General features: G+C 38.7%; 1 protein-coding gene across 1 annotated transcript in view; it reads right to left on the bottom strand.

The window, feature by feature from the left end:
- The window catches only part of hmga2 (high mobility group AT-hook 2), a 28,089-nt gene extending 19,431 nt beyond the window's left edge, over positions 1–8,658 (bottom strand). The window contains exons 1-3 of the mRNA XM_058066604.1: positions 7,894–8,658; positions 6,200–6,286; positions 4,532–4,582 (exon numbers count right to left, since the gene is read on the bottom strand). Of these exons, the coding sequence (XP_057922587.1) occupies positions 4,532–4,582; positions 6,200–6,286; positions 7,894–7,995 (240 nt within the window). The 5' untranslated portion in view covers positions 7,996–8,658. The remainder of the gene's footprint in view (positions 1–4,531; positions 4,583–6,199; positions 6,287–7,893) is intronic.
- Positions 8,659–18,492: the final 9,834 nt, after the last annotated feature.

Genomic DNA, 18,492 nt, shown 5'->3' with positions numbered 1-18,492 from the left:
GTAAAAGTGGACGCGTCAGGGTGGACTTAAACATGTTCCACTGTATTATAAATAGTCTTGACTTTACTATTGCCGCGACTTTCTGCTCATTTACCGACAAGTGCCACCGATGTCTGCCCTGCACTTTGGGGGCTTTACTCCACTCAAACACGCTCACGCCAGTACGCTTCCTCTCCCATTCAGCCATTTCCGCAGACTTGCATGTGGCCACTATTAGTCTCACAGTAGCCTCCATTGAGGGTCCGTGTTGGTCACAGGAAAAAAAGGGGAGATGGGTACGAGTGTGTGCGAGCGTGTCCTGGGTGTGAGTAACTTCAGATGGGACTGCGGAGAGAATGGAGCACAAAGAGGCAGCTGTGTGTGGAAGGAAGTGGTACGTGGTGAGCAACTGGTGGAAGGGAAAGCGGAGCGTCGAGGAGAAAGCGTCCAAATACTGCACAGACGGTGCATTTCCTACTTGGCAGGCCTTGTTAGAGGGCTGTCCTCACATAGAATGGAGGTCACGGTGCACGGAAGAGAAAATGTCTGACTCATTTCCCATGTCCAAGGATGCGTCAACACACAATCATGCTCTAACTTTCACCACATGGTTATCATTGTTAGTGTAGGTGCCAGCGGCCATCTTTTCTGGAGTAAAAACCACATCAAACCCAAACGCCGGGACTCAAACTCACAGTTTTTTTTAAACAAAAATCCAAATACATCTCCACACCTATTTTCAGTTTGGCACGTATTCAGTTATTTCTTTTCTCCGCTTTAAATTGTAAATAATTATTTTTTATGGTTCAATTCACTCAGTGGTACATGATGTTGTGTAACTACACACATGTTGTCCCTGCCATTTTCGGGTTCGAACATCGCCCCCTCATTCTATTGTGGTTTTTCAAAAATTAATTAATCTTTCATGGTTGACGATTGTCTGTCTGTTATTAATTTTAAAAAAAATAAAACATTACCTTAGATTACATTACCTTAACACTGCATGTAGTCAGCCATTACATGTCCGACATGACATAATGAAAACAAGTTCTCCTCCCGTTCCGTGTGGAAGTGGTACGTTTTTGAATGTAAATTCAGTTATCGTATTGAAGCAAATGCCACGGCAATGATGCCTCTGTCCACCAGAGGGAGCCAGAGCAACACAGAGGGAGGCTGACATCATTGCAGCGTCCCAGCACGCACTAATGAAAGCGCTGAAACCTTAACATGATTGTTGTTGGGTTTTTTTTTTAACTCGTCATGGTACTTGCTTGAATATTTCTTAGTTATACTTTTTGAGTGTTAAGTTGCTGCGCGATGACTTTAGCTCGCAGTGAGTCAGACTGCTATATTGTGTAAAGACCTCCTGCAATTTCACGTTTTTGGCTCCTTACTTTGTCCTTCTTCCCCACTCCATTTGAAACCCTTTATGTTTTTAGAATAAATAAACTGGAGGGTAATTAGTTAGCTTGGTAGCATGCTAATGCTAATGTTCCTCTTGTAGCCTGTACAAGAATCCTACGTTTGCAAAATTAACTTATCGTGGCTGGGTCTGGAACCAATTAATCACGTTTTTTTTGTGTGTTTTTTTCATCATTCATGTCATATTTTGGGCCGTAACCGCCGCCTATAGTGGGTATCTACTTTAAATATGTTTTATTATATTAATTATACAGTAACCGTGCTACTGAATTTGTATTATTTAATTGTTTTATTGTATTATTGTGTTATCTTTACTGCATTGTATGATTTATTTTTTAATGTATGTCTCCCTTATGTTTAGAACTACCAATGGGAGTCAGGAAACCTACGTATACTGTGATAAAACCCGCATATATACTGCAATTTATAAATCTATGCATCGCATTGGATGACATTTTGACGACAACCGAGCTCAAAGTCTTATTTTGCTAAATCTTGTGCCTCTGCGCAAAAGTTAATGATTGATTTGTAGACCATTACTGCACAAACAAAAAACAAAACCATCATTCTGTTCCTTGACCTGACCTGATACTGTGGGAAAAAATATGAAAATCAACAAACCGTTGCGTAGTCAAGGGCTTGTAAGAAGATTGCAACCAGAGACGATGGCCATAAAAGGCCAGACAGGTTTGAAGGGGCGGTCTGTGTGTAGTGGATGTGGAGGCCAGTGTGTGGGCGTCGAAGCGTAGGTGTGTGTACCTGAGACATGCAGGCACCAGCAGACAAGTACTACAAAGAAAAAAGGGCGGCAAACTTCAAGCGTTTTTTATCAGTTCAGTCCAAGGGTTCAGTGGTGGCCTTGCAGCTGGGTTGAGAAACTGATTTGGTGGTGGCGCTCGAACAAAACCCCCTTCGGATCAACTTCTAAGCTAAAAATAGTTTCTTTAAGTCTATTTGTCTAGACATTTTGGACTTTATATGCAAACCGTGTTTTATATAATTTACATCCCAGCCCGTGTGACATGTGAGTTAACCACTTGCCGTTACAAAAGCCCACCAGCAGGCGGAAGTCCGACAAAAATGGTCCTGTTACGTTAGCAGTGGTCCCATGAATGAAAATAGACTTTCATAGTTTTTATTTGATGTGTATATTTTCAATGTAAATTCAGTTATCGTATTGGAGCAAATGCCACTGCAATGATGCCTCTGTCCACCAGAGGGAGCCAGAGGAACACAAAGGGAGGCTGACATCATTGCAGCGTCCCATCACGCACTAATGAAAGCGCTGAAAGCTTGGACGCAATGCATTATCAGAAAACTTTAACATGGTACTTGCGTCATGGTACTTGCTTGCATATTTCTTAGTTATACTTTTTGAGTGTTAAGTTACTGCGCGATGACTTTAGCTCACAGTGAGTCAGACTGCTAGACTCCTGCGATTTCCAATGGGTTGTCAAGCTCACTTCAAAATGTTTATTTGGATGATTACTTTATACATATTTCACGTATGTACGGTTGAGCTTTGGTTTCCGTACGCCCCAGTTTTCCACAAAAATATGTCTTGGTTTTCGTACGGCTAAAAAGCGCACCCAACAAACTGTGGACCGTGGAATGTAGTGCTCAAACAGAGCATCCGCATGTTGGTGACTCAGTTTCTGTAAAGAACGGATAGTGGGTATTTTAGATTAGGGACACTATAGACAGATTCCAGCCAGGGAATCTTTTAATCATCTTTATTGTGTGTGTGTGTGGGGGGGGGGGTATTTGTTCATAGAATGCACACAAGTGGTTATTTTAGATTAGGGACACTATAGACAGATTCCAGCCAGGGAATTCTTTAATCATCTTTATTGTGTGTGTGGGGGGGGGGGGGGGGGGGTATTTGTTCATAGAATGCACACAAGTGCTTATTTTAGATTAGGGACACTATAGACAGATTCCAGCCTGGGAATCCTTTAATCATCTTTATTGTGTGTGTGTGGGGGGGGGTATTTGTTCATAGAATGCACACAAGTGGTTATTTTAGATTAGGGACACTATAGACAGATTCCAGCCAGGGAATCCTTTAATCATCTTTATTGTGTGTGTGTGGGGGGGGGTTTATTTGTTCATAGAATGCACACAAGTGGTTATTTTAGATTAGGGACACTATAGACAGATTCCAGCCAGGGAATCCTTTAATCATCTTTATTGTGTGTGTGGGGGGGGTATTTGTTCATAGAATGCACACAAAATAACACTCAACCCATATTAGCATCCTTCCTTGCTCTATATTCCAATATATTACCACTATATATATATATACTTAAAAAAAAACATTGTTGTGTTCTGCCTACCATTGGTACTCATACCACAGTTTGAGAATAAATACTCTTGGTTCTCGGTTTTGAATGTTCATGAAAGATCACTACACAGTCATGTAAAGCTGCCGGATCCTCACAAAACCAACAGAGCGCGGCAGTGTGGACAGAACGTAAATGTGGACTTGAGTGAACATGCAAACAGTCCATCTCCGCACACCCTTCCTGGTGGCACCTCCAACTCCATTTCCTAGCGTTATCAATCATGCCTGTCACTTGGCTGCTGATAAACACTGAGGCCTTCAAGCTGTCAGAGGTATTATTTCACTTTTCCTGTGCTCAGAGTGGGGCAGTAAACTGTTTCTTTAACTGATAACATTAAAGGAAAATGGGGGCGGGGGGTTTCTTGTTGAACAGATTCACACTAAAGGGAAAATCAACAGGTGAAATAATTTTTCTGAATGAATTAAAAGCAAAAAACAGGCAGCAAAACTACAAGAATGAAGAAAATGTAGAGTCTCTCTTTGTCTCTCAGGCTTTCTCCTTCATCACCTCACTTAGAGGCTGTTAAACTGGTTTCAATATTACACCAAGGCAAAAAAAAAAATTGCAATATCACGGGTCATTTAGTGGAATGCATCAATTGACTGACAAGCAGACCGCCCAATACTGCATGAACAGCAACCGAATGGTGTCATGGTGAGACAGGCATGACTTAAACAGAAGTTCAAGCCACAGCACCACAGAAGAATGCATGCCAACGCTAGTAATTCATGCATGCACCCTTGTGTTTAAAGATCCAGCATTAGTAGTGATAACCCATGACTTACCCATTTCCTGGGTCGCCCCCTGGGTCTTTTCTCCCCGGTTGCTTCAGCTTTCTGTGGATAAAACAAAGACCAACACTTTATCCTGTTGATGACGCCAAACGATGGCAGAAAATGATATATTGACCCGGATTTCTGAAGGTTATTATGTGTAGTTTCATAGACACATATTCAGCATTCACACAATTGACATTCTCACTCAACTACTTCCACATTTCTCCACCGATTCAAACCATTCCAACGTCAAAATGTTCGACATCCAGCCCACCTATTGACACACGCCACAAAATTCCTGAAAATGTACAATTTTTCGACATTTTGCCTTTTGCATGCCTGCCTGTTTTCCTCTCCTCCAAACAGGCGGGAAGAGGGTTCACTCTGTGCTTTCCCCTGGGCGACTTTGCGTCATAAAACGACGGTACGAACAAAATCAGACCTGTTGTCAGTCATACAGTGTCTTTGTCTTTGTGAGAGGAGGTGGGGCCGCTAGCAAAAAAAAAATGACACATCGAGATGCAGAACCTTCGTCACTGAAAACGTTTCATCAACAAACTAAACAGAACAACGCAAAAAATGGTGTACAGAAAGTGCCCTTTGGTACATTGCAAAAGAAATGCTGCAAACGTTTGACAGTACAAAGAAGCCTTATTTTCTCTACTTGTGACTCATCACAACGTTCACTCGAGTGTGTATGCTGCCATGCCAGTGTCTGCTTGGGAGGGACGTTACATTTTTAATGTGGACATTTGATGGTGGGAAAGACAACACTGTATTCAATTAATCATCAGTGTGTATTATATGGCTGAGCAGAGAAACAGCACCGGTCTCCAGTAGCGCATTTTGGAATTGAACCAACAGCTGACATAAAATTGAATAGGACCATATTTCACATTTTAAAGAAATATGCCAAATTTTGTATTGTTAATTTTTTACTTCACCCGCTTAGGCAGTGAGCTAGTCAGGCCGGAATTAACCAAATAATAAAAGCTTAACCAAGGGTTTGAGGATGCCAGCTGATGTGGAAGTTTGGTGTAAATAAAAGGACAAGGAGCTACGGCTACAGGAAGTAGCACAGCTAGTCTCGTTTAGCAACAGTACAACAGTTGAACACTTCCGCAATGTGCGCTACATCCTGTTTACATTTAACAAAATAAGGGTGTCATAAAAAAATAGCTTACAAACCTGCAGTTCGGTAGAAAAGACTATGGCGTGCCACAGGGATCCGTGCTTGAACCAATGCTGTTCAATCGTTACATGCCTCCCTTAGGTAGTATGTTGAAGTCAACTTTGTTTATCAACAAAACCCAATGAAACTAATCAGCTATCCAAAGAACTGGATGATTTGACGATGTATCCTTTAACTCCCACGTACAAGCGAAATATCACAATACTAACATGGTGCTCAAACATGCCCGTTAAAACTGCTTCACATGTTTTGACCAGAAACACGAGAAGAAATGAGAGTTCTCTTGTACTAGCGTCACTAGAAAATTTGGGATTTAATTAAAAAGACTCCTCCTCACCTAAAAAGTGACTTAGCTTAAAAGCTCTAAATAAAACCCAATTCTTATTTAATTGTTTTGCTACATACATTTAATATATTGGACTGTCAATTAAAAAAATATGACAGGCAGCAGATGTGCGTGTCATTCAAATGTCAAGACTCCTCACCTTCTGCGCTGCCTTTGAAGGGCCCTTGTTCTTACTTCCTTTGGGGCGCCCCCTTGGACGCTTGGGGACGGGCTCTCCACTGGGCTCCTGAAGGGAAGGGGAGGGCATGACATGAGTGTGGAGAACAGGAAACAAAACTTTGGTGTGTGCCCCTTTTCACACTACATGCCCACACACACACACACACACACACACACACACCGGGCTATCCTGCTTTTCAAGTACCTGCCTAAGTACATACTACGGTTCTGTGCTTTTCAAAACAAAGCCGTATTCCAATAAGAACCACATGCAAACACACGACGCCTCCAGCCAAGCTGCAGCATGTGGAATCTGTGCAAAACGTGATTTTGCTGTGAAACGCTGGGCGGGAAAGCGACCCAGCAGTGAGTCACATTTCTTTGAAACATATGTAACCACTTCATGGCACGGTGTCTGGGACTCCGCTCATGGAAGTCGCCAATTAAATGTCCCAGACTGGAAATATGCACAACTCTTTTTACATGCATAAACATGTAGCCTTCAGTTTGGGGTGGGCGATACTGCTCGTTTTGGAATCCATCAGATACCAAGTAAATACTTCACATTTTTCAAAATCATTGACCAGTTTTGTGACTTTACCTTTAGAATCAGAATATATCAAAGATTTTAACAAAAAATTTACAATATAAAGTCAGCTTTGTGTTTCTGTTAGCAATATAGTAGACATAATCACAAAAAATAAGCCATTTAAGACATAAACAAAACTTGTGCATCGCAGTGAATGTGTTGTGTTGCTAGCAGCAGGGGAGAAGAACGGGTGACGGACAGGAGGCGAGGTTAGGGTGTCGGAGTTGTGTTTACAGTCACAATTTGAATCGTCTTCTTAATGTCTTATATTTGTGTTTTATTTTATTTTGCCAATTTTTATGATTGGAACTGCTTAATTAGTGCAAAAAATGTTTACAATTGACATATTGTTCCGTATAATAGGCTGTATTCAACTACAAAACAGCAAGTGCAGCGCTTAGGTTAGCATTGCTAGCATTGTTAGCATGCTAATATTAGCATAGTAGCGTTTTTAGCCATTTTCATGGGTTGACTCTTAGTACTCTTAGTAGTGTGAACACTTAGTACTAGCACTATCATGCTAGCTGTTAGCATGCTAACATTCGCATAGTTGCATTTTTTTCCATTTTCATAGATAGTAGGTGTTAGTATGCTAACGTTAGCATGTAACATGAGTGTACTAACATTTTGTGTGGTTTTCATGAATACGAACACTTACCATTATGCTAGGTCTTGCCCTTGGGATCAAGACTATCAATATTTGGATCTGTATGCCTACTTCACATAGCTCAGGGGTATCCAAACCTTTTCCACCCAAGGCTAAAACTAATCCAATGTAAGTCAATACATGCTATGCTCCCTGAATAAAACAACTTTCTATTATAGCCAATAAAGCATGTGTGTAATACCTAATATGATATCACATGAACTTGAATTTTAGAATATGCAGAGGGACACAAAAAAACGAGATGTGGTCAAAAATGGCCCCCGGGCCGCACTTTGGGTAGCACCTACATAAAACAGCGAAGTAATGATGTATGAGAATGTTTCTTAAACTAATAATAAAGCTCCTAGATCACGTTTTCCCGCGCTTAAAGGAATGAATGAAGGAGCTACAAGGAGGCAAAGTTGACACACAAACTGACCTTTTGGAGTTTCCTCGGTCTGCCCGGTCTCCTCTTCTGGGGCTCCGCGGCCCCTGCGGGCTCCTGGGAGCTCTCGCCGGCCTCCTCCGCGCGTCCGCTCATGGTTCCCAGTCGTGCGGCTCCCCCGTCGTCCCCAGCCCTCACAAAAAAATGGTTGAAAGTTTCTATTTAACAGATTTTGCGAGCAGCTTGCGTTTGGCGTCGGACTTCAACAAGTCAGCCTCGTGAGAGCCGCGAGAGGTCGGGACTCGGTGGAGCACACACGTGGACAGCGAGAGCATAGAGTCCGCGACGCCGGAGAAGGAGCGACTCAACTCGGCGACGAGGCACCGCGGCACCGGGCAACACCGTGGAGCAGCTCGGAAGCGTGGGCATAACAACCACAAGCACCAGCCACTCCAAAAAAGCAAAGTGAGGTAGGGGGTGGGCGGGGAGATCCAAATGTCGAAAGTATCGATACCGGGGGATACGCTCAGTATCGGCTCAAAACTAGCCTATTTATACTGTATATTATTGTTTTATGTTTTTGGAAACATTTTATGTGTGTGATATTTTGTTACAATATATTTTGCCTATATATTATTATGATTATCAGGTCAAGAAATGAAAGGCAATAACCACAAAAACATATAATGATCTTGAAGAAATGTAGCAAAAGTGGCTCATTATTTATATGGTATCAAATCGATGCCAAAAATGTGCTGTATCGTCCACCCCACAGTGAGAATGAAAAACAAGGAGGGGGAAAAGAATGAAAGAAATCACCTCTCCTGTGTGCGTGTGTGTCCACACACAGGAGAGGTGATTTCTTTCACACACACACACAGGCAGTGGAGAGGGGGGAGAAGGGGGGGGGTTGTGGATCGGGTCCAGAGAAAACAGACCAAACGGAATCCTGGCCGCAGCCCAGACACGACAGGCCGACATTTATGAATTAAATTCACATTTTCACACGTTTCAATGGAATTCGCTCACTACCATTGAGAGGAAAGTTCATTCTCAATCACGGGTTGATGGTATCAGCCCAAAGCGGCGCGCCTGTAGCTGCTCCATCCAGTAATAAGTCAACAGAGAACTGGAATTATAATGGAATTAATATTAAAAATGAATTGATATTAGTCAATGACAACAACTGAAACAACTTAAATGTTTCAGATCATCAAAAAAATGTAAATATTAGTCAATGACAACAACTGAACACAAAAGGCACAAAACAGCCCCGGATCATCACACTACCACCACCATATTCTACCACCACTCGAATTATAATAATACAGCATATACAGTGGTGTGAAAAAGGGTTTTGCCCCCATCCTGATTTATTTATTTTTTGCATGTTTGTCATACTTAAATGTTTCAGATCATCAAAAAAAAATATTAGTCAATGACAACAACTGAACACAAAAGGCACAAAACAGCCCCAAGACCATCACACTACCACCACCATATTCTACCACCACTCGAATTATAATACAGCATATACAGTGGTGTGAAAAAGGGTTTGCCCCCCATCCGGATTTATTTATTTTTTGCATGTTTGTCATACTTAAATGTTTTAGATCATCAAAAAATTTTAAATATTAGTCAATGACAACAACTGAACACAAAAGACACAAAACAGCCCCGGACCATCACACTACCACCACCATATTCTACCACCACTCGAATTATAATAATACAGCATATACAGTGGTGTGAAAAAGGGTTTGCCCCCCATCCTGATTTATTTATTTTTGTCATACCTAAATGTTTCAGATCATCAAAAAAAATATTAGTCAACGACAACAACTGAAGAAAAAAGACACAAAACAGCCCCAGACGATCACACTACCACCACCATATTCTACTGTTGGTATAATTTTCTTTTTCGGAAATGTTACGTTTAGACCAGATGTAGTGGGACACACACCTTCCAAAAAAATGGTGGTTTTCGTTTTTTGTCCAGTGTCTTGTCCAGGAATCTTTAACACTGACCTTAACTGAGGCAAGTTGATGTTGTTGTGGGGTCTTTTGTGACCCCTCAAAGAGTCGTTGTTGCTTTCATGCGGTAATTTTGGTTTGCCGGTGACTCCTGGGAAGGTTCACCACTGTTCCATGTGTTTGCCATTTACGGATAATGGCTCTCACTGTGGTTTGCTGGAGTCCCAAAGCTTTAGCAATTGCTTTATAACATTTTCCAGACTGATAGATGTAAATTAATCTCAGTTATGTTTTAATAGGAGGAGCAATCATTTTTTCACACAGAGCCGAGTGGGTTTGGACTTGTTTTCTACCTTAATAATAAAAAGTTGTGTTGTGGACAATCACTTTTTCACACCACGATATACTGTGTATGTCGTTAACGGCCGTAATGTACCCTACGGGAATTCCTCAGGTAATGTCATTTCTAAACGAAAGCCTTGTCGCTCTCCCGGGCGTCGATGATGGACTGTGAATTTGGGGACGTCCACTTGCGGCCACGGGGTGAGATCGATTACACAAGAGAAACGGCAACAAAGAGTAAAGTGTGTTACGTGGGTGACCTTTCCCACGATCCCTCACTCTGCTTTAAATATGCTTTTACTGCCTCGGCGAGATAAAGAAGAGCAAGAGCGAGCTTCATGCAAGAAAATGTTTCTTATTGTAACAACCTGCTTCCATGCAGACAATGACTCCACTGAGAGCGCGTGGTTCATTTGTGACCGGTGTTCACTTCATTCATAAAAACAGCCCCGCACCACACCACCCTCCCCACCCACTCAAAGAAGGGGTTTCTGTGCAAGCACCGCCCCCACAGACTAAGTGGCGTCAGCATCAAACCATCACAATCAATGGCTGCTCCGTTACCTTCAGGGTGCTTTGCTGCACAAGTCTGACCTCTTGTTGTAGCCACTTTTAAAAAGAACCTAAATATGTTATTGCACTTTTTCAGCCTTTGCGTCGGGGTGAGGGTGGAGAGGAATGCACCCAGAGTGAGACGCACCGCGACCTTTCACCTTTATAGCCTGGAATGTAGCCAGAGTTAAACAAATACATCGAAAAAACTGTGGGACTGATCTGACGCTTACCGACACCCTCGGCTGCCTGGAACTTGGACTCCATAAACTGGAAAATGACCAAAACATTTGAAGTATTTTCCAACATTTTACTTAATGACATATACAGTAATTCATACTCTGACAGTAAAATCTGAGGAAAACAATAATAACATAAGTTAAGGTCATTTTACTTCATTATATTACCCCCCAAAAAATTATGACCATGAAGTTCTTGGAAAAAAATAATTTTGTAAGTAAAACTAATTTTACAGAGTTAAAGAAAACAGAATTTTATAAGTAAACCTAATTTTATTTTCTTATATTACCAGGAAAATGTTCCCCTATTTTATTATTATAAATAATATTATTATAAATTATATTATTATATATATACATTATTATATTATTATATTTTAAGACCATGAAGACAAACACACATAATTTTACATGGTAAAAAAAGAGTAAAGATAATTTTGGACTGAAATGTTACCAGAAAATACTAATAAATAAAGTACAAATAAATAAAACTATTTACCATGGTGTTGTAACATTACAAGAAAAAAAGTAATTTCACACAAAAAAATATTACCAGAAAAAAAATATTTTATAATCATATTTGTAACATTAGAAGACACTTACAGGGTAAAAAAAAACCCAACAATTTTATTACTAAAGGTAATTTTACTTTATTACATTACCAGGAAAATACTTACTGTAGTTTGCTTTATTCGTTCATTTTCTACCGCTTGTCCTCACAAGGGTCGCGGGGGTGCTGGAGCCTATCCCAGCTGTCTTCGGAAAAGAGGCGGGTTCCACCCTGGACTGGTGGCCAACCAATCACAGGGCACATATAGACAAACAACCATTCACACTCACATTCATACCTATGGACAATTTGGAGTGGCTAATTAACCTAGCATGTTTTTGGAATGTGGGAGGAAACCGGAGTACCCGGAGAAAACCCACGCATGCACAAGGAGAACATGCAGAGATGCCGGAGGGTGGAATCGAATTCTGGTCTCTAAGTTGTGTGGCCTGCACGCAAACCATCGTGCAGCCTAGTTTACTTTACCCTTTCATTATTGGTGCAACGTGTTCCAGTGCAGTTTAAGCATAGGGAACATTTGCATCCATCCATACATCACAGGGCTATGCTGGAGCCTATCCCAGCTGACTTCAAACGAGAGGCGGGGTACATCCTGGACTGGCCATTCAGACTCACATTCATACCTATGGTTTAGTTTCTCCATTGACCCAAAACATTTGCATCCATTTCTAATAATATACATTCCTGCCGTTTTGTTGTGCATTTAGCAAAGCCAGAAAAGGATCTATTCACAGCACAGGAACAGATGAGGGTTTGACCGCTACGCCACCCAAAGACCATTTTAACAATCCACCCTCCAGACACGTCCCCCCAGCGGCACATATGTCATGCATTTACACCCACCGGTGCCGAGACACCATCTGCTAAACACTTAAGATTGTGGAAGAATTCCTGTTTCTATCTCGGATTACAACATTTTCGAGATATTGTTTGGGGTGGGGGGGCCTGGGGGGGGGTTGTCGCGTCATAACATCAGCATGTATAGCGGCGTCTATATAAGATAAGATAAGATAAGATATGCCTTTATTCGTCCCTCAGTGGGGAAATTTGCATTGCACAGCAGCAAGAGTACAGAATCAGTTAAGCAGTACAAAATACACAATATAAAAAAAACTATATAAACAACCCAAGTATTAACAAAATCAACAGTTTTACCCAGAGTTATGTATATACAATACAGTATGCATATAATATGAAACCAGATGAAATATATGACCAGTTTATACTATGAGATCTTGCTAGTGTGTTAATATGAAGCATTATAGAAATACTTCACATACAACTTAATATATTGTATTTAGAGCCTTAATATTACACAGAGAACGGAGCCTGAAGTAACTATACTCAATATAAGCAATAGTCGACATAAACAGTACTAACTTAAACAGGTTCCACCGTGTATATTTTCACCATGTACTGTCCGATGGAATTCCAAGCACTTCCCAAACAGCTCAATAACAACAGGCACGATAAAGAATATGGACACGTTTCTACAACTGCAGTTTCCAGTTCATCTAACCCAGGGGTGGGCAAACTACGGCCCGGGGGCCACATCCGGCCCGCCAAGTGTTTCAGTATGGCCCGCCTGTTTTTTTCCAAATATTTCATTTGAACTCAACATACAACCTGGCATCGTGGCTTGGGCCAATTTTTTGATGGTTGAGGTAGCTGCTTTATCAATTTCGTTATTTGATGTGGTCTGTTACAAAATGCTCCTGTAAAAAGGGACACAAGCACGTAATAATAATAATAATAATAATAATAATAATATTAATAATGTTGTCAATAATGAAAATAATACTACTATTATATTAATATTGTTGTTAATAATATTAATATAATAATGGTAGTAATATTACAAAATACTCCTGGAAAAAGGAGCACAAGCACAATAATAGTAATACAAATAATGATAATAATACTACTATTATATTAATATTGTTGTTAATAATATTAATATAATAATGGTACTAATATTATTAATATAACAAAATAATAATAATAATATAATAACATTACTATAACTAATAATAATAATAATAATTCTAATAAAAATAACAATAATAATAATAATAATACATTGAGAAACACACTTGTAATAATGTTGTCAATAATGATAATAATACTACTATTATATTAATATTGTTGTTAATAATATTAATATAATAATGGTAGTAATATTACAAAATACTCCTGGAAAAAGGAGCACAAGCACAATAATAGTAATACAAATAATGATAATAATACTACTATTATATTAATATTGTTGTTAATAATATTAATATAATAATGGTAGTAATATTATTAATATAACAAAATAATAATAATAATATAATAACATTACTATAACTAATAATAATAATAATTCTAATAAAAATAACAATACTAATAATAATAATACATTGAGAAACACACTTGTAATAATGTTGTCAATAATGATAATAATACTACTATTATATTAATATTGTTGTTAATAATATTAATATAATAATGGTAGTAATATTACAAAATACTCCTGGAAAAAGGAGCACAAGCACAATAATAGTAATACAAATAATGATAATAATACTACTATTATATTAATATTGTTGTTAATAATATTAATATAATGGTAGTAATATTATTAATATAACAAAATAATAATAATAATATAATAACATTACTATAACTAATAATAATAATAATAATAATTCTAATAAAAATAATAATAATAATAATAATACATTGAGAAACACACTTTACATCAAATAAATGATTTCAAAGTGCACATATAGCAGATTGCATGACACTTTTACATGTAAAATATGTGTAAAAATATAGGTGTAAAAATGGACTGTTACGTGTAAAATACTACATAATCCCCCCCGTCAATTTTGTTAAATTAATGCGGCCCGCGAGTCAAAAAGTTTGCCCACCCCTGATCTAACCAGCAAATAATGGAAAGAAGACTAAACCATATCGTATCAATACATTCCTGGCCTTCCACAGGTCAACTATTTTATCCACATACACGGTGCAGGGAATTGAGTGTGTGACATTCCATAAAACACAAGATCCATGAAGACTAGGGAGGCTGGAATGTGGACAAAACGCAATAAAAAAAAAAGGAGGGCCTACCGGCGTCAGACGAGCGGTGATGAAGCTGTACATTCGATGCTCGAAAAGGGATGTTATTCCAGTTTGGATTCACACAAGCAGGATGTCGTCTGGTGGCACAGATCTGATTCCACAGAGTTGCGCTGTGACCTTTGACCCGAGCTGTTTACATGGTGACCCCATAGTGGGTGGTTTATGGACTCACTTCCCTGCCTGCAGTTTCATATGGTTTCTGTCTGCAGCTCAATTTGACCAAACTTTCTTGTCGGGGGATTTTAAAGGACAGTGAGGGGGGTTTTACACTCAAAAGGGACCCCCCCCCCCCCAAAAAAAGTATGTTTTTACGAGGGCTTTCAAAAATAACACGTTAACGTTATTTAATTAATTACACTTTTTAAATTATTAAAATTATTTTTATATTATTATTATTACATTAATAACACAGGCTAACGATTTTTTTCAAACATTATTCTGACTTGAACACTATTTTCATACGTATTTGTCTCTGGTCCGCGACGCCACTTCCTCATTGTCACGAGACAACACTGAGATGCATTCGTTTACACTCCGAACATCACAACCCTCAAGCCCTTATTTTGAGTATATGAGTAAAAAAAATAATAAATAGAAACATAAACAAAAAAAACAATAAGTGAATATTCTTATCACTCACTTTCCAAATCTTAATGAGGAAGTGCAATTTACTGCATTTAAAATTTCGAAATCCCAGAAAATAAACCCAAAACACGTCAATTCATGGTAACTTACGTGGTGCCTTTGAAAGCAACCCCTCATTGCTCATTATAACGCAATGTTCTGTTACTATTAAAGAAACTAGTGTTAGGTTTTCAGACACGTGTGCTATATTTTAATATATACATAGAATTAATACATACAAAAGTATTAGAATGATGTCCTGTCATATATTTCAATAAAATATAGTACAAATGGGCATACCTTAGACATGGTAGTAAATTATTAATCAGGATTAATTTGAATTTAAAAATTTGTATCATTTGACAGCTACAGTTTTTACAAGTGTACAAGTGTATTTTTGTTTATTATTGTCAAAAAAATGCAGAGAAATACTTTAATACTCTGGTTCTTAATTCTTACCCGGTTGAATTCATAGAGCCATCGCTAACTCTTCTCAACAGACCTTTTAATATTTTTTCCCCTACTTAGACGACTTCCACTTTGCACAGCAGCGCAGAAATAAACCAGTGGTTCCTGTCAAAAAGTGGCGGGTTCACTTCCTGTGGATGAGGCACTTAAGAAGTGGACAGAAAAGGAAAAAAACCATCCAATGGATTTGTGGAATCCAACCACCACACCAACAAATGTCAGAGGTCACATCTCAGAAGGAGTCTTTGTCAGCGCATATGGCGCTTTCATGCCTGGAAGGAAGCACATTTTTGCTGGAATGGATTTGATACATGAGAAAAACCTATAAATATGAATATGACTTCATATGTATATGAAGTCCTGAAAGTAAAATGATGAGGGACACACTAACATTTTGGGGAAGCCTTATCCTGGACTGTCATGTGACACCTTAATGACTTCAAGTCAAGCACAAAGCTGTATGCGACACATTACCACCTTTACCTCCACTAAGTGTCGTCTTAAGGCTTCTTATGAGTTAAATATGTTTTTTTTTTTACATTTCAACCTCATAAAGTTTATAATTTGTATGACATAATCTGAGGTTTAAGCCGCAAACTCATTAACAAATACAGACAGAACTTTTCCCATCAGTATCCATTTAAATGTTGGCAGTGAAACAGCGCCCTCTGCTGGTTAAATTAAGTCAATGTTATCTAAACGCATGGGTGCATTTAAAGCGGTTTCTACTTTAAGAATAATACAAATTTTACTGGTCACTTACTGGTAAAATCGTTGCATTTATAATTACAATAAGGGGATCGTACTACACATTGTTTAATGTATAAATACAGAATATACACTCAGCAGTAATTTATGAAACAGTATAATTTAATAATTAAATCTCCATAAATGATATCAGATACTGTGGTTTTTATTAAATAATAATACAAGAATGAATTCAGGATAAATTATATCAGACATTGTGGTCTTCATTAAATACAAAATTAATTCAGGGTGAATGATATCAGACACAATGGTTTTCTTTAAATATTAAATTCAAGTTAAATGATATCAGACACTGTGGTTGTCTTTAAATTATAATTAATGGATGAATTAAGGATGAATTATATCAGACATTGTGAATCAATCTGAGATAAATGATATCAGACATATACTCCATATCATCTGTAAACACCATATGCTTGTACCGTTTCTTCAACTGGCTCCTACAGTATGAGTCTTTGAATTTCTATTTGGTATTGATTGAGATTGAATGCTAATATGCTAACAACTCTGAAAATAATCAGGTAAATAATCACAGGAAGAATAGAAAAAAAAAAATTTCCTTCAGGGTTGTCAGAGTTCACATATTCCAGGCCCGTCTCAGCAGGCGGATGTTTAAATGTTCACTAATCCGCATTTAGAGTCTACGGTCCTTTGCTATGACATCAACCCCTCCATTCCTGAACACACACACACACACACACACACAAAATACTATTAATAGCCTTGCTAGGACCTCCACTGACCGCATCCACGCCTCAGAAAGTGGCACAAAGTGACTTATGTTTACGCAGGTGAGGATTATTATATTAAGTCTGGAGTGAAGGAACTCCTATGTTTAGTCTGCGCTGGGATTTTTATGTGTCACACATGTAGTACTTTAACATGTACAAAACGCTCTCATATACACATTATTTAGCACACTCATTCGTCATTTCCTGTGTCTTCTTCTGGCATTTCTATTGCTTTTCATCCTTAGAATTGTCACTCGTTCAAAATGTGACGATTCAGCATGTATAATTTGTGCCAAAATGTGTTATTTAGTGTTAAATATTACACACACATGCACAGATATGTTATAAATATGTGATTTTGTTGGCAGCGTGTGTACAAATATATTGCATATATAGCTTTTTTGGCATTATAGGGGCCTGTTACCCCAGGGGTCGGCAACCTTTACTATCAAAAGCGCCATTGATGTGCATGTGATGTGATGTTATTATTATAAATTATTTTTTTAATTGATGTTAAAGTTACACTTCAAACTCTAAGATATGAAATAAAGGCGGGTTGCACACCCGTGATTTATATAGTCTAAAAAAAACAAAACCTCAACCATTCATTCATTCATTTTCTACCGCTTTTCCTCACGAGGGTCATGGGGGTGCTGGAGCCTATCCCAGCTGTCTTCGGGCGTAAGGCGGGGTACACCCTAGATTGGTCGCCAGCCAATCACAGGGCACATATAGACAAACAACCATTCACACTCACATTCATACCTATGGACAAAACCTCAACCAAATAAAACAAAAAAAAGCAAAAAGAAATGTTGTGAAATATCATTTCCACTTATTTCCCAACACGACTCTTTCCCACAGTAGCAGTAAACCGCAAAAAGCCTGTGAGTTTTTCTTCGACAGCGAGTGTTTTTCCAAGAGGAGAAACATTTCCAGCCAGACTGAGACATTCCTGCCATGCTTTGCGCCAAACACGGACTCTGTTGTAAATCAATGTTCTACACTGTTGATGATCCCCTTGCCTGTGGACTCGAACATTCTGTCCAACGTCATAAAAAAACTTCCTTTACAAGCTCTGTAAAGTACATAAAGTACATTGGAATTTATTAGTCGAGAATTTCTTGGATTCTTGGTGCTAATACTTCACAAGGTGTGAGCGCCACACATAGAAATGATGATAACCATAGAACGAGGAACTCACTGTAGCGTACGAAAGCAGAAAAAAAAGTTGTCCTTAGCTTCTTGTTCCAAT

This window comes from Doryrhamphus excisus, chromosome 3 (genome assembly GCF_030265055.1).
Source record: "Doryrhamphus excisus isolate RoL2022-K1 chromosome 3, RoL_Dexc_1.0, whole genome shotgun sequence".
In the NCBI taxonomy this organism is placed as follows: Eukaryota; Metazoa; Chordata; class Actinopteri; order Syngnathiformes; family Syngnathidae; genus Doryrhamphus; species Doryrhamphus excisus.
Note: the sequence above shows the minus strand (reverse complement) of the source record. Positions and strands in the feature narration are given on the sequence as shown.